Here is a 21811-nt window from a genome sequence, read left to right on the forward strand (position 1 = left end):
TGTGGTAAGTCTCAACGGTCAGACTGTGCCGTTTTTGCTGCATACAAGGCTGGGTCTCGGTTTAGCTGTACATTGTCTGAGCTTGTAGAAAGCACCATGGCAACACTTAACGGACACTTTTCTAAGACATACAGGTCATGGGACAGCTTCTTTATTACCGCTCCCTTTCCCTTTCATAGTTGCTCATCACTTTCAGAACTCTTGTGTCTGTGCTCAACTGTCTTTATGACTGCAAGATATCAAAAAATAAAGAACAGCCATGCAGAGGAAAGTGAGATGCTACACCAATTTCGATCCTCTCTTTCCCTGCTTTCTGTTCTCTCTGCTCCCCTCATCCATGCACTACAGATCACCCCATGTGAAAGCAGCATTTTACGCCATTTACAAGACACTGGGCTCAAGGCACCGCTTAACGGTCAAAATTCAAATTGGAGAAAATTGAGGCCTCTCTTCACCCACAAATGAACTGTTAAAAAAAAGCGAATGAGAAGAATTTTCTAGAAGCACGGAGGACGTCCACTTTGGCTCTTCACAGAGCTGATTAGAAATTAGCCGGGAAACTTTGGCAAATGGGACTCTATTTTAAGTTCCTCATACAGTGGCATACCACTGAAATTACTGGAATGACTAAATGCAGACAGTCGTACCTCGCTGAAGAGGCTCCCGTTCACGTAAGAGATCCAGAGTTTCCAGAAATTGGGGAGCTGGCTTACGACAAGCTTGGTTAGTTTTTCAACAAAGGCCACTTGTTGGGGTGCCTTAAATCGCCAAGCTAAAAAAAGAGAAGCAAAACAAAAGAACAGTTATCGCAAAATCAAAAGCAAGGTACCTTTTTTAGTTACTGTTGGGCAAGGGTGGGATTCTAACAGGAGCTCCTTTACATATTAGGCCACACATCCCTGGTGAAGCCAATCCTCCAAGAGCTTACAAGGCTCTTTTTGGTAAGCTCTTGGAGGACTGGCTACATCAGGGGTGTGTGGTCTAATATGCAAAGGAGTTCCTGCTAGAATCCCACCCCAGCTGTTGGGTAATGTGAGGAAGAAAAGGTCAATAGGGCCTTCTTGACCAGCCTGCCTCCAGCTAATTGCAATTTGGTTTGTTCCCTCCCAGAACTTTTCCAATTAGTGGCCAAATCATCTGGCCACATTCCACCTACCCATACGTGCAACTGTTATCTAACACTGCAATCCTAAGGCTGCTTTCCTGCGAGGAAGCCCCACTGAATTCACCTGAGTGGGATCCTAAGTAGAGCTGGTTAGGATTGTTCTCCACACTACCTACGAACCAGCGTTGAGATTGCTTGGTTTTCCTCTTGTCTTCGCATCCTATCCCTTCCCCCTCTTCTGTGTCATGTATGTTCAACTGTAAATAATTTTATGAACGATAAACTACCTCGAACGAAGTGGCAGAAAGGTGCTGAAAAGATGCAGCAAATATATACGCATAGGTATGCTGGATTTCAAAGCTAAGATTCAGGAAATATTGGGAATTCCTATCAGAAGCCGGCTGTAACTGCATCAGCTCAGTTATAGCCAGGTAAAATTCTCTTTCGATAGGAATTATCACGATCCACATGCTGCTGTACAGGGTTCAGTGCCGACTATCTATCAGTGCTGTAGAATAATTGATGCACTAAATTAATCAAATGCAACTCTAAATTAAAAAAAATATATTTTTTTTCAACTGCCTCCTAAAGATTGAAATCAAGGGGGCCAGAAACAACTCTCTGGGGAGGTTGTTCCATAATGGGGGGCTGCCACCGAAAAGGCCCTCTCTTGCTGTAGAAGCACTGATTTGATTTTCTTACCTCAAGTTTTGTGGTCTGGTAAAATAGCGTACTCTAAAACTTAAGAGATATTGTGGAGGGTGGGTGGGGGACCATTTCCATACCTCTTTTGAGTATCCCAACACTCCCAGGCAAAGTTACACCCTTCCAAGTTCACTGACATCAATGCACTTGGTAGGGTGTAAAGACTGTGCTGCCATGTGCTGAAACACCGCTGTACCTGTTACAACTCTGTAAATGTAAATGGAGTTGCCAACTTCCAGGTGGTGGCTGGAGATCTCATAGGATTCCACCAGATCTCCAGGCAAAAAAGATCAGTTTACCTGGTGAACCTTTTGGAAGGTGGGCTCGATGGCATTATTACTAGGGGAGGTCCCACCCCTTCCCAGGCTCCACCCCTAAAATCCCCAGGCAACAGATTTCCCAACCTAGAGCTGCCAACCCTACCTATACCTAAAGGCAAAGGTAGTCCCCTGTGCAAGCAGCAGTCGTTTCCAACTCTGGGGTGATGTTGCTTTCACAGTGTTTTCATGGCAGACTTTCTACAGGGTGGTTTGCCATTGCCTTCCCCAGTCATCTACACTTTCTCTCCAGCAAGCTGAGTACTCATTTTACCGATCTCGGAAGGATGGAAGGTTGAGTTAACCTGAGCCGGCTACCTGAAACCAGCTTCCGCTGGGATCAAACTCAGGTCGTGAGCAGAGAGCTCAGACTGCAGTAATAATAATAATAACTTTTATTTATATCCTGCCCTCTCCGCCGAGGCAGGCTCAGGGCGGCTCACAGACATGGCACGTACCATGATTATGATAAATACATTATACAATAAAATACATTTAAATAAATTAATTCAAATAAATTAGTACTGCAGCTATACCACTCTGTGCCACGGGGCTGTTACCTATACCTACACAATACCAAAACCCACCAAGTCTAAAACCATAACGTTTTAAACTCTTATATTCAGGGCTCATTTTGTAGCCAATCCTCCAAGAGCTTACAGGGCTCTTATTACAAGGCCTCCTGTAAGCTCTTGGAGGACTGACTACATCACGTGGTGTGGCCTAATGTGCAAAGGAGCTCCTGCTACAAAACGAGCTCTGCTTATGTTAATTTCCAAAATAGTTTCAGAAGTTGTGATGTTAATTTTAATCTTGATATGTTTTGAAATTTACTGCTGTAAACCGCCCTGAGCCCGCTTGCGGAATAGGGCTGGGTATAAATACAAAATTAAATTAAAATTAAAGCTTAGCAAGAAATAGCCAGTTTCTATTACCTAAACGTGTATTCAAATTCATATATTATTGTAAACTAAATTCCATTATGACCACTATATCTAGACTCCAAACAAGAATACATACAGAAAGTTTACATATATTTACAAATATTTTACAAATATTTTTCTCTTCTGTAAGTTTCCATATTAACACAAATATCTCTTCAATCAGTTCAGCAGAGGAACAAGAGTACAGAAGTTCATTCAGCCATCAACATGCCCATGGCTCTTTTTCTAGCAGGAGCGCCACTGCATATTAGGCTACGCCCCCCTGATGTAGCCAATCCCCCTGGAGCTTACAGTAGGCCCTGTACTAAGAGCCCTCTAAGCTCTTGGAGGATTGGCTACATCAGAGAGGCGTGGCCTAATATGCAGAGGAGCTCCTGCTAGAAAAAGAGCCCTGAACATGCCCATTCTGGATAGTTCAAGACATTTAATGTATGTCTTGAGAGCCAGTTTGGTGTAGTGGTTAAGTGTGCAGACTCTTATCTGGGAGAACCAGGTTTGATTCCCCACTCCTCAACTTGCAGCTGCTGGAATGGCCTTGGGTCAGCCATAGCTCTCGTAGGAGTTGTCCTTGAAAGGGCAACTGCTGTGAGAGCCCTCTCAGTCCCATCCACCTCACAGGGTGTCTGTTGGGGGGGAGGAAGATAAAGGAGATTGTGAGCCGATCTGAGACTGAAATCTGGAATGGAGGGCGGGATATAAATCCAATGTCTTCTTCTTCGGTTACTGGCTGCTAAGTGTGTTAACCTTCATGGTTAAGGGTTTTAGCTCAAATTTGCCCAGATTCACACGGTTCTTTGACTGAGTCAGATCTTAGTTCGGAGTCAGAAAAAGAATATCAATTGGGTAAACCCCTCAAGTAAACAAGTTTCCGGGGGGGGGGGGGGGGAGATCTGGTAGAAATAAAGAAGGAACCAGATGTGGTTGTAAGAAGAAAATGGTTCCACTCGTCTCAATTGAAAACATGGAAAGGGAAGTAGGATAGAATTCCTAGTTTTGCTGTGTACATAGAAGAGTATTTTCTTTTAGAAACTGAATAAATAGTAGCATGTGTATGATTTAACTTTAGAAATATATATTTAATCCTGGGATTATGCAGAGACGAAGGAGAGGGAGGAGTGATCGTGACTCTGTGTATGATAGTCCCCTGTCTTCCTCTGAACTTTGATCAAGTACTGAAGATCTAAGTTCTGAATGTTATCCCACCTCTGGGAATCCAAGGAGAGTCCAAGATTTTGGTCATGTTGAAGAGAATCAAGAGGGTGGTGAGCAAGCAGACGAAGAGTCTGAAAGGGAGTATAAGAGTCCGGATAGAGGTCTTAGAACTCCACCTCAGACCCCACCTCATAGATGTAGACATCATGAGGAGGAGGAGGAAAAATGGGAAGCAGAAGTGGTGAAAACTCAGAAAGTGTATGCAAGGAGATGGGTCCGGGAACGAGCTGATACTTGGAGGTCTACATCGAGAGAAATATCCAGTACAATTAGTAATTCAGAAAGGAGATGGCAGAAGGAGAGACCATTCTTTGGATCATATGGTGGTGGACGTAATGGACGTCATCGGGGCTATGATGAGTAGGTAAGATGGGGAAATTAAGTGTAATTGTGTTAAGTGGATTGGATAATCATATATATAGGTGCTAGTGCATCATATATATATGATGCACTAGCACCTATTGGTGCCAAGATTTGTTTGTTTGTTTGTTTGTAATTCATTTTCAGATACAACCTACGAAGTACCTGGAGTAACGTAAATACCAAATGAGGTACAATGTGTCTGAAATGCTTCTGCTGTATGTTTTTCTTTGTTGTGTTGTTTGTCCTGTTCTTTTTTTGGATAATACCTCCCCAAGAGATTCCAGAAGCAACTCAAGTAGCCCACTTGGTTTCCCGATTAATCCGAATGATAGCACCCAAATAAATAATGATCTCATTGAGTCCTATCAAGTTAGATGGTCCCAAATGCCAGACACATGGGACTGTGTTTGGAACACCGCAAGTATAGAACGAATTACACTTGAAACACATGTTAGTAATATAAATTGTGGATCATGGAAACTTTTGAAGGGTAAGTTGGAGGTAACCTTTCAATATTATAGGGGAATATGTTCGATTAGAATAAAACAGAAGTCAAAAGTTTGTTGATTGTCAATCCCAGTAGAACTCGAACATGTTTTCTTAGGAGTTAAAGATCAAGATCCAGTATTAATGGGCACAATACTTTATGAGGAAATGGCTTGTGAATGGGAGACTTCCTTAATGGAGTGAAATTGATGATGGTGAAATAGGATTTTTGGATGGACAACCTGAACAGCAGATTGAAGTACCTAAAATTTACTCACCAGAAAATTACCCCATCTTTCAATTGGAAAATCCTCTGACTTCATTTAGTGAAGCAAGAGGAGCAATTCAGAGAATGGAGGATACCTCTGAAAGGCCACATTGGAGAACTAGAGAGTATATCATTGATTTGCCAAAGGGCTGGGCATGTTTATGGAATATGGATATGGCGCGAAGAACTAGAATAGGAGTGAAGGCTGATAGGTTTATCTGTACCCAACCTAGACCTCATTTTTCTCTGGAAGTTATTCTCACTTCTAATAAAGCTTGTAGATTAACATCACAGTATAGTGGTGTAAATTGTCAGATAACTATACCGGACAATAAGATATCTCATGTTTTCTTGAATGGAGGAACTGATGGACCTTATTTAAGGGGAGTGCAAATGGGAGAATTGTTTTGTGCTTGGGAAACTAATTTATTGAGGTGTAGTGAAGAAATTCCAATAGGAAACCATGCAAATTGATAGGAGGAATATCGTCAAGACAGGAAGCTGGTGAATCAGTTAATAGACCTGATCTTGCCTTGACTGATGCTCCTCCACAATTTGCACCAATTTGGCAGACATTACAGAATATCCAGGAATTGGCCACGAAAGTCTCAGAAATTATACAAAAGGGTGGGCTTGTCCTCCAAGTTTGGACACAGTGTGTAGAACCAATTTGTTATCTGAAACATGCAGAAAATATCAAATCTCATGGATACCAACTAGACATCATGTGATATTGACAAGTGAAACAGGAAAACGGTGCCCTTATGAGGGATATGGATACGCTACCCCAGAAGATTCAGGGTTGGTGTTTGATGGACTCACCTTTGGATCCAATCATGTAGACGATAGATATGTTTGTATTTGGGTTGTGGGAGATGAATCTGGAAGTAGATGTCCTAATAGAGATTGTTGTTATGTAAGAGTAATACAGAATGGACAAGGTATGGAACAATGTATTGGGAAAGAAATGTTGCGCCCACAATTGGATACATTAATTCCTTCAAAAAGAGTACCAGAGTACACAACAATCATCACACCTATTGACTCCCAGGAAAGGAATCCATAAGTTCCCCCAATGGAAGATTCCTCAGATTCACACGGTTCTTTGACTGAGTCAGATCTTAGTTCTGAGTCAGAAAAAGAAAACCATATCAGTTGGGTAAACCCTCAAGTAACCCGTTGAGTAAACAAGTTTCCAGGGGGGGAGATTTCGGATTATTTTCTAGGAGCAGAAACGAGGGTATGTGCTTTAACAGGAAACCGACCTATATGCCCATCTAGAATGGCTTGGTGTGATTTAACTTCTGTGTATTGGGATCCTATAGAAGGAAATATAACTTGGCAAATACGGAAAAACGAGACTGATATTGTGGATTGTCAAGTGGATGGGGATCATTTGAAGGATCCAGTTGACATAATTCAGGAGGGAAATCGATGAGTAGAAATGAAAACGTTAAGACCTATGCCAAGATATACTTACAGTGTTTGTGTTTGGGATGTGTTCCCATTGTATGATTCTGTTATGGGACAGTGTTCTATACAATATATTGACAAAGAGGCAGTGATACGTAAAAGACTTGGGAAATTCCGAATTCTCAAAAATGAAACAAATTGTGCTGTTTTGAAGGTTAATGGTTTTGCTATAGCCTATATTCCAATTTATACTCTTACTGGATTTAATGGATCCCAAATGGCAGAAGAATGGCGTTCCCAGAATAGTACCTTGGTGACACCTTCCGATATGCAATCCATTGTGGTGGGAGATTGTCAGCAAGAGAAATGGATAGCAGAGACGAATCAAATTGGAGAATGGGGACCTCTGGGATGGATAGTACAATTAGATGAAAGCGAGTGCGATTTGAAGCAACGAGATACTATCTTTCGATACCAATGTCATCGTCAGTTTCAGTCAGTACCAGCAGAAGTGGGTGTTTACCAGCTATAGATCACTTTAGTACCTATAGACCATTCTATGGGATTCTTCACCCATCCTTAGGTATTAAGAAAGTACATACATATTCATTATATGGGCATAGATTTATAACATTGGTTCACTATTTTTGGTACTTAAAATCACATTTTCTATCTTACATTGTCTGTTTAAGTCAGGAAAGGGGTCTTAGGCCTCCAACAGCATAAAAGCAGTTTACTCATTCATGTGAAGTTATGGTCTTGGCAGGTGGATGTGGTTTAGGCTTAGAAAAGGGCCAAAATTGTCATATTCAAAATGGATTCTATGATACAAAATGAAGTTTTGACAATCAGGAGCAGGGCCAAGGTAAGGATGGGGAAAGAGTATGGACATTACCCCCCCCAAAGTCAGGATAATTGGCAGCGAAAAGATAGTGTCGACGTAGAAGGTACTTTTTGCAGAGATGAGTAATGACTTTTAGAGCCAAAGAGTTGACCCCTCATTTTGGATTGGTAGAATGGGATGGGCAGATACTTATTGGAGGTGGATAAAAAGAGGAGTAGCAGACCAATAAATCAGAACAAGCCTGACCAGGTCTTGTTTCTCCACCTCATCCTTTGAAGGCAGACGTCAGGAAGGTGAGACTGAAATGCTACCATGCTTTGCAATAAATAAAGAACCCGATTTCAATTCCTTTTAAGAACATAAGAGAAGCCATGTTAGATCAGGCCACTGGCCCATCCAGTCCAACATTCTGTGTCACACAGTGGCAAAATTTTTATATATATATATATATATATATATATATATACACACACACACACACACACACTGTGGCTAATAGCCACTGATGGACCTCTGCTCCATATTTTTATCTAACCCCCTCTTGAAGGTGCCTATGCTTGTGGCTGCCACCACCTCCTGTGGCAGTGAATTCCACATGTTAATCACCCTTTGGGTGAAGAAGTACTTCCTTTTATCTGTTTTAACCTGTCTGCTCAGCAATTTCATCGAATGCCCATGAGTTCTTGTATTGTGAGAAAGGGAGAAAAGTACTTCTTTCTCTACTTTCTCCATCCCATGCATAATCTTGTAAACCTCTATTATGTCACCCCGCAGTCGACGTTTCTCCAAGCTAAAGAGTCCCAAGCATTTCAACCTTTTTTCATAGGGAAAGTGTTCCAGCCCTTTAATCTTTTATACACAGACACAGAGTCCATAGCTTTGCATATGAATCAACTGGGCAAAAACCACACCAGTACCTACTTTCATCCCGGCTAGACTGATTACTGCTGCCTCTTTTCAGAGAAGCGCTCCGACTGAGATGACCGAGTGAAGACGGACGGACTTCGGCATCTAGATCCAACATTGGGCTGTGTGCTAATGTATGGCCTGGAGGGGAAAAAAAGAAATAGCTATGGGTATTTCTCAGTCAAAGGATGGCAGAGTGTCAATGTCTGCAAATAAAAGAAGATAAAGGAAGATACACGCTTTGTGTTTCTCATACAAACACGATTTCCAAAACTCAACTACATAAAATGGCAAGTTACTCCTTCGAGCTCATCCAACAATGATTGGGAAAACATTCTGACTTTTTACATGCCATATATATTGTTCTTGTTGTCAGCGGTTTGGTGGCTAATAACACTAGTCAACAACTAAACACTCAGCTTCACATACACACAGGATCTATGCATGCTCAATGACATGCGGTTCTGTGTGAAAAGACGACTAGGCCTCGTTTTGGGCAGCAGCTCATAGGAGCAGAGCTCCAGAACCACTAAATTTTATTGTGCTTTTTCTTCCTTACCCCTCCCCGCCAAACACTTGCTTCTAGGCTCCACTGTTCAACCCCCCTGTGAGAATTTTGCTGAACTCTAAGATTTGACAAACTTTCTCATATTTCCCCCTACAAAAAATAGGGGAAAATAACCAAAACATATCAAGCAGACAGATGGAAATCTTCCTCATGCCACTGTGGCCACATAGGAGAAAGTCATTTAAAAAGTATGATGGGAGCAAGGTTTTATTACGGCAATTCTAATTCCAGAAGCCTTTTAAGGTAGATGCTGAGCTGATATAACTTAGTACAGAAATAACAAAATGGCAAGGACCCTTGACAATACATTTAGTAACTACAAAACTGACACTGCGGTTTTAAAAAACTGCAATTACAACTTAAAGCAAACTACAACATGTTATGCAACGTTTCGTTGCGGGTCCCCACTTGTACTACCGTTAATATAAAGAGGGTTACTCTGTGAACAGACACCGTAAAGGTTTGCCACCTTCTGAATGATTTGTCATCTGAAATAACTGAAAAGGCTGCTTTACTCTCGAGTCTGGTCATCAAGGATGGATTTCCAATGTATAGCTGCATATAACATATACAGTTATTTCTGTATCTGTTTATTTACATATAATCTGATATATGCCAATAAAGGCTTTTGATTGGATTCGACAAGAGAGTAGCCTCAATGATGTTTGCTGCATTAAAGAGACTATTTTCTGTACAGCTCTCTCATAATATTTAAAGAGGGTTCTACTGTATGAAGTGATGGGCACAAGTTCCTCTTCTATAATATACAACATACAATTTAATATATGCATATAGATCTGGATTAGAGCAGACTGTCAAGCATTGATATTTCGCAATAATCAAGCGTTTGTTCTTTAACGAACGACTTGTTTTATTGTAAAACTCCATAACTTGCTCCAAGGACGGATTCCTTGGAAGTAATGGCATACATAGTATTGAATAGTATCTTATAGGCAAAATTCAAAAGGCAGGGTTATGGATAACTTCAAAAGAATAACATAAAGATGCAAATTGAGTTGAGGGTTCAAAGGCTACTTTCTAGTCTCTCTTTTATGACTAAGGAATGTTAGCTAATGACAACATCTCCATTTCTCACACATTCTCTGCGAGCTGATAAGACATGGCTGTGTGAATCTGGGGGAGAGGCATTCTACACGGTTAATACAAGGTTACTCTAAACATCCTGGGTCCAGATGGATTTATTATGCATCCAAGGGGGGGGGGAGAGAAAAGGGGGGAGAAGAAGAAAAGGGGAAAATACAAAGGTGATACTCTGCTGTAAATCTGGCCTTTTTGCTAGGTACAAATAAAACCAGCATTTAGAAATAGCAACTTGACACAGACATTCGAAAATACCCCTAAGGATGAGGCTACAGAAGTACGCCTGTGTAAATCCTGGGCTGTTTAATATTGGAATGGTTGACTATCCAAGCATACTGCCTTTTATGAAACACTATGATGCATTAAGAGCCCCTTGGCACAGAGTGGTAAAGCTGCAGTACTGCAGTCTGAACTCTCTACTCATGACCTGAGTTCAATCCCGGCGGAAGCTGGGTTCAGGTAGCCAGTTCAAGGTTGACTCAGCCTTCCATCCTTCTGAGGTCGGTAAAATGAGTACTCAGCTTGCTGGGGGGGAAGTGAAAATGTGACTGGGGAAGGCAATGGCAGACCGTAAAAAGACTGTCGTGAAAACATTGCGAAAGCAACGTCACCCCGGAGTCGGAAAGACAGGAGCCTACCTTGACCTTTTTATGATGCATTAGGAGGTGTGAGCGGTAGAGCAGGAGGGTTCACAACATCAGAGGAACTTTTAATTTTTTAAAAAGAAAGCAGTGTTGCATGTAACAAAATGTGGTTGAGCAGAGAGGAAGAGCTCTGTCACAGTCTATACCCACAAAGTTCCAATGACATCTGGGCACCCACAATCCGTAGTGCAGTTACAACTGTTACGCCTGTACCCACAGTTGGAAAAACTGTGACGTTCTTATAGATTCAGGTGGGTAGCCATGCTGGTCCGAGCAAACAGAACGAAGTTTGAGCCCTTGGGCAACTTCAAGACCAGCAACATTTCGTCCAAGGTATAAGTTTTTGTGTGTTTAAAGGTGGTCTTAAAGGTGCCACTGGACTCAAACATTCTTATAATCGGGGCTTTTTTGGTAGCAGGAACTCCTTTGCATATTAGGCCACATACCCTTGATGTAGCCAATCCTCCAAGAATTTACAGGGCTCTTAGTACAGGGCCTACTGCAAGCTCCAGGAGGATTGGCTACATCAGGGGTGCGTGGCTTAATATGCAAAGGAGTTCCTGCTATCAAAAAAAGCCCTGCTTATAATGTAAGTTATTGCCTGTGCAATGGGGACCGTATGCCACGAACGGGAAGAAAACGCACATTGATCCAAGTCTCTCTGCCTACGCCCCAATGATGTATGACGGTCCTAATGGCAGATTACTTCAAACTGGATAAACAGTACATAAACAGGTGCCACCGGACTCCAACTTTGACCTGCTGCTTCAGACTGGCATGGCTACCCATCTGAATCTATAAGAATGTTGACGTTTTCTGATGGCAGTGCAATCCTATGCAGAATTACTCTAGCCAAAATTCAGTGAAATCAGTGGGCTTAGATTAGGCTGCCTGTATAGTGCTGCACTATTGCAGCCCTGACCTGGATAGCTGGATCTCATCAGATCTTGGAAGCAAAGCAGAGTAGGTTGAGGCTAGGAATTAAAAAGGTGACCTCCAAGGAATACCAGGCCCGTGACGCAGAAGCAGGCTGTGGCAAACCACCTCTGAATCGTCTCTTGCCTTTAAAAAAGACTAGCTCGCCACCGAGTGGTGCATAATGATAAAGAGCTAAAACTTGTAGCTGCCAGACAATCTTAGGATCTCCTGGCTACTCTACACACAATGCCATACGATAATTCTTATTTATTATTACGCACTGTTGGAGATGCAGATGCAACCAGATATAAAGGCGACCTTGGGAAAGTCACTACACTCCCAGCCTGCCTACCTAGGATGTTCTGAGGATGAACTAGGGAAAAGTGAGCCATGTTGGTCCAAAGCAAAAGAATCAAGTTTGAGTCCAGTGGTAAACACCACAGTTCTGGGTATAAAGTTTTATGTGCATGCACACTGGACTTCAAGAGCGCTGTGGTGCAGAGTGGTAAAGCTGCAGTACTGCAGTCCTAAGCTCTGCTCACAACCTGAGTTTGATCCCTGGGTTATCAGGTAGCCGGCTTGAGGTTGACTCAGCCTTCCATCCTTCCAAGGTCAGTAAAATGAGTACCCAGCTTGCTGGGGGGGAAAGCGTAGATGACTGGGGAAGGCAATGGCAAATCACACCGTAAAAAGTCTGACATGAAAACATGAAAGCAACGTCACCCCAGAGTCAGAAACGACTGGTGCTTGCACAGGGTACCTTTCCTTTTCACACTGGACTCCAACTTGGTTATTTGATTACAAGAAGAAGAAGAAGAATTGCAGATTTATACCCCGCCCTTCTCTCTGAATCAGAGACTCAGAGCGGTTTACAATCTCCTATAACTTCTCCCCCCACAACAGACACCCTGTGAGGTGGGTGGGGCTGAGAGGGCTCTCACAGCAGCGGCCCTTTCAAGGACAACCTCTGCCAGAGCTATGGCTGACCCAAGGCCATTCCAGCAGGTGCAAGTGGAGGACTGGGGAATCAAACCCAGTTCTCCCAGATAAGAGTCCACTCACTTAACCACTACACCAAACTGGCTCTACAAGTTGGACATGTGAACATATGAAGCTGCCTTATACTTATCAAAGTCAGTATTGTCTACTCAGACTGGCAGCGGCTCTCCAGGGTCTCAAGCTGAGGTTTTTCACACCTATTTGCCTGGACCCTTTTTTGAAGATGCCAGGGATTGAACCTGGGAACTTCTGCTTACCAAGCAGATGCTCTACCACCGAGCCACCATCCCTCCCCGAGAAGGCCGGAGAGAAAAGAGAGGCCTAATAATTGTTTGGAGCCTCTAGGGAAGAGCATGGGCTAAAAACTAGCAAGTAATTAAGCACTGACTATTAAACACACGATGATACTCCTATTCCTATTCCGGCCTCAGATTCAGCAGGAGCTCACAGGAGCGCAGCTCCTAAACAATGTTCCCTCTAAGCTGAGTTAGCATGAGTTAGCCCATAGATTTTAGTCTCCAGCTCACACATTTTTGTCTTCGCTCAAGAAGGATGACCCAAGAGCGCAATAATTTATGTAGTAGCTCACAACTTTAATGCCAGCAGTTCACAAAGTAGAATTTTTGCTCACAAGACTCTGCGGCTTAGGGGGAACACTGCTCCTCAACCTTTCTGAGGGTTCCCCCTCCTCCTCCCCACCTACCTTGTCCATTGAATAGTAGGTGCAGCTGCATAACAATTCCTGGATTAGGAGAGCAGGCAGCCAGCCAGCCAGCCACCAGGAGCTTTCCCACACCCCCCCGCAGCCCTCATTAACCCCTGGAGAAGCCCATGCCACCCTTTCTCCACTTCTTATGTGATTCTGGGTGGTGGGTGGCTTGCTGGCCTTTTAACTGGGGGTGGGGGTGGCCAAGGAGAGCCCCAGGTGAGTGAGGTCTGCTTGGGCTGGCTGGATCTCTAGCCAGCCCAAGCAGACCTTGCTGGCCTGGGGCTCTCCGTTCTTGTGTTGGGTCGCTTTTGGCTGGGGGGGGGGCGCAGCATACGCTAATGAGTTATGCTAATGAGCTCCGCCACCTATTTGTCTACAAAACGACCCCTGCTCCTATTAACTAACAAAGAATAAAATAGGGGAACGCCCTTTCTGAATGGAACTAACTTGTCTCTGTGCGGCTCTGCTGCAGTTCCTCTAGCAGGTGAAATGTTGGAAACCAGCCAATACCACCGGTGCACCAGCAGGGGACTTGCAGAGCCGTTAAGGAAGTGCTTGGTTTCTATTACAATGAAAAGAGAGTCAGTCACCCAGTTTCTGTACAATGGAGCTGTGAAGCATTCAAAGCGAAACCAAGGCCCTCCTCCTCGCCCAAGCAAACGTAATTTACTTACCCACTGTGGGGTTTGGACAGACCCTAACAAGCCAGGCACAGAAATTTTAAAAAAACAAACAAAAACTTTTGGGCTTACGCCACCCCCTGTAAAGGAAAAAAAAACCCCTCCTACATTTCATTGTTTCCCTCTGGCAGTACAGGAACAGAATAGCAGGGGGAAAAAAATTGGAGAAAATGTAGATGATGATGATATTGGATTTATATCCTGCCCTCCACTTCGACTTTCAGAGTCTCAGAGCAGCTCACAATCTCCTTTATCTTCGCCCCCACAACAGACACCCTGTGAGGTGGGTGGGGCTGAGAGGGCTCTCACAGCAGCTGCCCTTTCAAGGACAACTCCTGCGAAAGCTATGGCTGACCCAAGGCCATTCCAGCAGGTGTAAGTGGAGGAGTGGGGAATCAAACCCGGTTCTCCCAGATAAGAGTCCGTGCGCTTCACCACTACACCAAACTGTATGAGAATTAAGAAGACATAGATTTGTCAAGAGCGCTATTTGTGTTTATTTCATTTTTCCATGGATTCGAAATGGTGTTTCTGTGGACAGAAGGATTTCTGCGGTTCTTGGGAGTTCCCCCCACCATTGCTTCAACATTTCCAAAAATGAAACATCTTTAAATAAAGACTTTTTAAAAAATCAATATCTACATATTTGAATCAAGTTAACGGCACTTTTTGTTCAAATTAAGTAGATGAAATTCTGTGCTAGGTGCACTGAGCCTCAGAAATGCCACCAGGAGCAAAGAAGGTTGCCAGATCCCCACATGGCTGCTGAGAGGGAATTGGGGGTGCGGGTTTAGGGTTGCCAGATCCAGGATGGAAAACCCTTGGAGACTTGGGGATGGGAGGGACATCACTGGTATAGAATGCCACAGAGTCCACCCTCCAAAGCATCTCTTTTCTCCACCGGAACTGATCTCTGCAGTCTGTGGAAATGAGCTAGAACAAAATAGGAGTCAATCGCACCTTTAAGACCGACTTAGTTTTATTCAGAACATAAGCTTCCGTGTGCTCTTAAGCACGCTTCATCAGACGAGGAATCCGGCACAGTGAGCAGAGCCACACATAGCTGGTAGGCAGTGGCTCAGAATGCAAAATGGTACAGATTTAAGATCCAATGACAGAATAGTAAACTATCTGGTAGGCAGTGGTTTAAACCACTGCCTACCAGATAATTTTACTATTTATTTATTTATTTCTTGGATTTATATCCCGCCCTCTCTGCTGAAGCAGGCTCAATCAACAATCAAGACTAAAACAATAAAACAATGAATAAACATTGGAGTTTTGACAATTAAGTTGATAATAACAATTAAATAGTTTAAAATAGTTTAAAAGTTTTGGTGCTAGTATTAATTTCAATATGCTCAGCGATGTTGTACTATAATTCAGCTGAAGGCAAGTCGACATAGTGCTGTTTTACAGGCCTTGTGAAACTGAGCAAGGTCCCTACTTTATTCTGTCGTTGGATCTTAAATCTGTACCATTTTACATTCTGAGCCATTGCCTACCAGCTATGTGTGGCTCTGCTCACTGCGTCGGATTCCACATCTGATGAAGTGTGCTTAAGAGCACTCGAAAGCTTACATTCTGAATAAAACTAAGGTGGTCTTAAAGCTGCTATTGACTCCTGTTTTGTTCTACTACTTCAGACTGACACGGTTGCCTACTTGGATCTATCTATGTGGAGATGAGCTGTAATTCCAGAGGATTCCCAGGTCCCACCTGGAAGCTGGCATCCCTAACATTCAAGAGCAAATAGGAAACCAGGTTTGTAAATCACAAGGCTGACTTATGAACTTCATTACAAGCTATGGTATTCCTTAATAAACGGAAGCTTAACACCTAATCAAATAAATCTAAGAATGCTTAGGTAAACATTACTAAAAAAAAAAAGGTAAAGGTAGTCCCCTGTACAAGCACTAGTCGTTTCCGACTCTTGGGTGACGTCACATCACGATGTCTTCACAGCAGACTTTTTATGGGGTGGCTTGCCATTGTCTTCCCCAGTCATCTACACTTTCCGCCCAGCAAGCTGGGTACTCATTTTACTGACCTCGGAAGGACGGAAGGCTGAGTCAACCTTGAGCCGGCTACCTGGACCCAGCTTCCACCGGGATCGAACTCAGTTGTAAGCAGAGCTTGGACTGCAGTACGGCAGCTTTACCACTTTGCACCATCGGGCTCTTTGACAAACATTACTATTAGTACTTTAATGCAACCTGTACTTCCTGCCTTTCTTCCCTACTATTCCCTTCAGGGTCACTGCTATTTCAATGTCTCCAAGATCTCTCTGTTCCCTTTTGCAAATATCCTTTTTGCCAATCCTTCCTTCTATGCACTTGTGTCTCCCTTCTCTTTACGCATGGTGATCACCTTTGAAAGCTTCTCTTGGCTACCTTCCCCAAAAATACCAAGACTGTACTGTTACATTACAACATGGAATGTATTTTAAGATCCTGTCCAAATGAGCTTTGGTATCTTTAAAAAAACCCCAACCTTTGCAGTTATTGCATGCTATTCCAAAAACCTTTGGTAGCTAAGTTATATTTCAGAAAAAAATGTACATAATTTGCATATTTCGATAATCTTATTTCAGGGTCTTGTGGATCTTGTGTAAACTGTATGTTTTGGGGGTTATGTTTTATTCAAAAGGATTTCAGTAAAGCATATAGACATACGCCATAAATATCCAGCAGAAACACCCAGGTGGAGATCGATTGTATCAATGTTGAAAAATATAGAAGCCGAAGTAACAGTTTTAATTTCAGAAGTACTGTTTTAATTTCAGAAGTGTAATGACGATTTTCAAAACAAAATATTTTATCTTTTTTGGGGTATTTCTGTATTTTATGTGTGTGCGTGCGTGCGCACACCTGGAAGTCATGGCAACCTCTGGTGGCTGACCTCTACCTGGGGACTGGAGGATATTCAGTTAGGTGGCTGAATGAAGCCTGTCCCTGCCTTCTCGCCTCTGGTATTCCAAAGAGGTCTCCCAATCCAAATATTTCCTAGAATCATCCCTGCTTAGCTTCTGAGATTTGATGAGATTTGGCTTTCCTAGACCATCCAGTTTATCTTGAAGTCCACTGGGACTATTTTTGCCATACTAATTTGCAATGTCAAGGCACTCAATTGACAAGGCACTCAAGTGACAACTGTACATTCAGGACCATCTGAGACGTCGTCAGGCACAGACTAGACTGCCAGAACTGCAATTAGGTAAACTATCTCACAGGACTCTAGGGGCCAGTCGAACATATGCTGATACCTGGAGGTAGAGGGTTTTTGTTTTGTGAAAACTGAGGATTTTGATGAGCTGGTTCACTGTTCTGGAATACCCGTCCAACCAATCAAAAACCCAACCCGTGAGCAGGATTTTGCTTTCTGCAGAAATCTGCTGCAATCGCAGCACGATTAATTTAATCGGTGATGACTGAAAAATCTGTGCACTGATATGTTAATTCCAAATTAAATGCCACACAAATATGTACTGAATATGCAGTCATTTTAGACAGATGCGAACCAACTGACCAGTCTAGCTACCCGCTTTTCTGGTGGACCTCCTGACGGCAGCTGGGTTTTGGGTAAGTATAATGCTTGGCACACTGGCTCTGATCTGGCCCTGACTTTGATCAGCTCTGGACCATTCTGTGATCACGGCTTTTTGTGTAGCAGGGACTCCTTTGCATATTAGGCCACACACCCCTCAGGTAGCCAATCCTCCAAGAGCTTACAGGGTTCTTAGTACAGGGTCTACTATAAGCTCCAGGAGGATTGGCTACATCAGCGGGGTGTGGCCTAATATGCAAAGGAGTTCCTGCTGCAACAAAAAGCCCTGCACATGATGCAACATTTATGCCCTTGAACAAGACATAAGGCTGCATTGTAAGAGGTCTCAATTGGATCTTCAAGCCTTTGTCATTTTTATTAAACTACTTTCTTTTTGGTTCAGCATTATTTTATTTCGTATTATGAGCCTGAAGATCATTTCAGGTCGAAACGTGCTAGGTCAAGTGGTCTTCCGTTGTTGTTTTATGGTTTTACAAAGGAAGGAAGCTAATGATGCGCCCCTAATGTTTTCAACTTTCTATGATAAATACACGTATTTTTGTTTATGATTTAATTTTATATTTTGCTTTTAATGTTTGGCCCTTAAGGTGTATATTAACCTTTTAGGTTCTTGGCACCTGTGTTTTGGCCATAATGTGACACAGAGTGTTGGACTGGATGAGCCATTGGCCTGATCCAACTTGGCTTCTCTTATATTCTTATTCCTTTATTTCATAGCTTTATTTGGGCAAGGGGATGGGGGAAGATGCTGGGAACTGGTATTTGCCCTGGACAAACAGCTATGTGCAAGACGAAGCCAAACAGGACTAATGAAAAAGACTAGGCACCCAGGCTGGAAAGGCAAAATGGTAAATCTATAATTTGCCAAAGCAGTGGAAAAACATCTCTACTACTGCAGATGTATTTATTGGGAGTGTGGCCATTCAACCAATATTTGCAGAATGACTTTAACTAATTAAATTAGTGTTAACCTAACCTCTCTTAAACAGGAAAACCAAACCAAACAAACAAAGAGGAAAGCATGCTAATTATGATCTTTCCCCCTCAACCCAAAATTCACGAGGGTATTCTAGAAACCTCGTTGAAATTCTAAATGCTTTGAATCACTTGTTTTACATACATATGGTCTTGGCTCAGTTTCTTGAACTAAGCTAAATAATCTGTAAATTTCCTGAAGTTGTTGGAAGAAAATAGCAAGACAAAACAAAATTATTCAATTGGCATGGGTATTTTCAATGGAAATGCACTTTTTTGCACATGAAAGATACAAGCTCTCTCTCTCTCTCTTTAAATCACACTTAAAACAAACTTATTTAGCATTGTAGCATTAGGGTGAATTTCTTTTTTTGAACTTTCAGAATGTTCATTCTAAATTGCAACTTGTGCAAAGCAGCCATTATTTGTACAAAAAAAAAAAAAAGAGAGAGAGAGAGGTAAACTGCATATTTTGATATTTACACATGCATTTCTTATTCATTCACTGCAAACTACAGAAGCATGTAGGATTCTTGTAAAATAGGATTTCCCCCAAAATGGCTATTTCACTGTTATGACTGTTTGGGGCCAATACATCAAACTTGAACAGTGGTCCTCCTTTTGCAGTTTCAATTAAAATGGATTGTCGGATACCAAATCGATACGGTGAGAGCGCAAACATACTAAATTGTCACTCAAACGCTAAAACACCCCGGCAGTTTGTTTATTCACTGATAATAGAAAACAGGGCAAAGAATACTCTCTTGTTCCACCAGAAACCACATCATCAGCTTGCGCGGGTACCAGGAAAAGAAAGTTTAACATGAAACTAATTTCTTAATTGGTTGTCTAGCATTACAAGAAACTACAACACAGGAGCAGGGAACTACAACGGCACATATACCCTCAGGACTAATGAACATCTGGAGTACATTAGCCAAGCTGACTTTTTCCCCAAGTTGTCCAGGAGATAGCGCTTCAGGACTGCACACTGCAGCCGAGAAGAGCAACGGTTGCCACGCACATCAGTACGCAACCAGCAAAATAGAAAAGCACGGCCATATAAAACTGTAGGACGCTGCTTTAATTGCTGAATAAAAATGCCATCTTCTATTGTCATCCACTCGTCCCAAGTTCAGGCCTGCGGCTATTATTGAAAGCAGACTCCGAGGGATCGTTTCGGGGTTCACAATATTGCACAGGGAGGAATACTGTGATATTCCATATGTGGAGCAAATACTACTAATTTGCTATTTTTTTTAAAAAATAATAATAATATGTTCATCATATACAAAACATACATGTAATCATGAAACACATAAAATTAACTATACATCACTCAGGCCTCGGATTCAGCAGGAGCTCACAGGAGCACAGCTCCTGAACCTTTCTGAGGGTTCCCCCTCGTCCTCCCCACCTTGACCATTGAATAGTAGGTGCAGCTGCATAACAATCCCTGGATGTGCTCCACAAACCTATTTTTCTACAAAGCGACCCCTGACACCATTTATACAAATATGTCAACCAAACAATCAAATAATATTAAAGAATGCTAGTGCATACCTTTACTGTTTAAATGACACTTAGAGATTTTATGATTTCTATCTATACATGTGTCTGCATATATACACGCACAGCTGCAAACAGAATGGAGGGAAAACTAGACTTCCGAGAAATATGCATATTGACTTCAATATGGTCCTTTTAAAATTAACCTGAATCAACAATACGTTAAGCATAAGATTTTTTTCCCTTAGTGTGCAAAAGTTTGTTAGCTGCATCCATGCAAACCCAGTGCAATTTGTCCATATTTGGCAAATATAGTTACAATGCAAAACCCTAATAATTTGGAAATATAACATTTCTTTTGTTGCTCGGTAGCGGTTTTTTAAAACCCGAAAACGTGCACTGTATCAACGACAACTTATTTTTGTCATCTGAGCAACTTCAGCTTCAAAAGGTTGGCAGGAACAGAGGACTGGCGGTTTATTTATTTAGTTTTTTAACTAGGAGCATTATTTTATCTTTTAGAGAAAACAACAATCTGCCTTTAAAACACCCCCCAAAATTAGTCGCTCCGTAACTTGGTTTCATATTGATATGCCTATTTATTTGGTCACAACATTTCGAAAAATTGCTGCAACGGAATGATGTTGCCGGTACATAACAACGATTTTAAAATATCTAGCCGTATCATAAAGCAATGAAGTTACAGTCATTTTTTTTTCCCTTTGCTGTAATGTATGGAAGGATGCTACAAAGGCTACGATAGCTAGAAGGAGCGCTGATCTATGGCTTCTGGATTCTCTGAAGGGCAGCAGACTTCCTTGCCGCCCTTAAACACCTTTGAACATTTTTTCCTGCGCACAGCAGGCCCTTGTCCTGTGCTACAGTCCGACCACCCACTGTTGCTTGTTGACCAAACAGGCAATGCCGAAAGCCTGCGCCGCCGCTGACACAAGGAGGATAAGATTCCTTTCAAAAGCGCCACACAGAAGACTTTTCAATCTGCCGAAGCCAGAAATTAAGGAAGTTCCTTTTGAAATTAACCTGAATCAACAATACGTTTCAAAATGCTCCGTTTGTTCCCGCTAGGGCGTTCTATATATGGAAAGAGGACAAGCTGCCAAGGAAGAGCTCGCATTGAAAACTTTAAAGTCACGACTGCTGATAGCGGCTCCACAGATACAACTTTGCAACACGCTAAAAAGGCATTTTTGGACTAAACACAGCAGTTTTACTATATCCGCGGTGATAAAGTATTTTTTTTTTTAAAAAAAATTCCATTCGAAGCAGAATTTGCTCACATTGTGCAGCCGTAAACCACATTTAGATTTTGGGCTACTTCTTTCTGACTTTTAAATGAACGGTCCGATCCTGAAAATGTACCCCAAACACTTGAGTTTGTTCTAATCCACAAGACATTGAAGGAGGGTCCCCTGAAAACTGGTCTTAATGCAAATACTTAAAACAAAAAAGATAATGTATTGAATAGAATTCCAAGAAATGACAGAGAAAGTCTGAAAAAAAGAGAATTTTTAAAGATACAAAGAAAGATTTACACTATGCGTCCAATGAGAGCGCCAC

The 21811-nt window shown here is 42.2% G+C and overlaps 1 protein-coding gene across 1 annotated transcript in view; it reads right to left on the reverse strand.

Moving 5' to 3' along the window:
* EXOC2 (exocyst complex component 2) overlaps positions 1–21811 on the reverse strand; it is a 129738-nt gene that overhangs the window by 68633 nt on the left and 39294 nt on the right. The window contains exons 11-12 of the mRNA XM_060244259.1: positions 8579–8704; positions 648–772 (exon numbers count right to left, since the gene is read on the reverse strand). Of these exons, the coding sequence (XP_060100242.1) occupies positions 648–772; positions 8579–8704 (251 nt within the window). The remainder of the gene's footprint in view (positions 1–647; positions 773–8578; positions 8705–21811) is intronic.

Source organism: Heteronotia binoei, chromosome 7 (assembly GCF_032191835.1).
Source record: "Heteronotia binoei isolate CCM8104 ecotype False Entrance Well chromosome 7, APGP_CSIRO_Hbin_v1, whole genome shotgun sequence".
In the NCBI taxonomy this organism is placed as follows: Eukaryota; Metazoa; Chordata; class Lepidosauria; order Squamata; family Gekkonidae; genus Heteronotia; species Heteronotia binoei.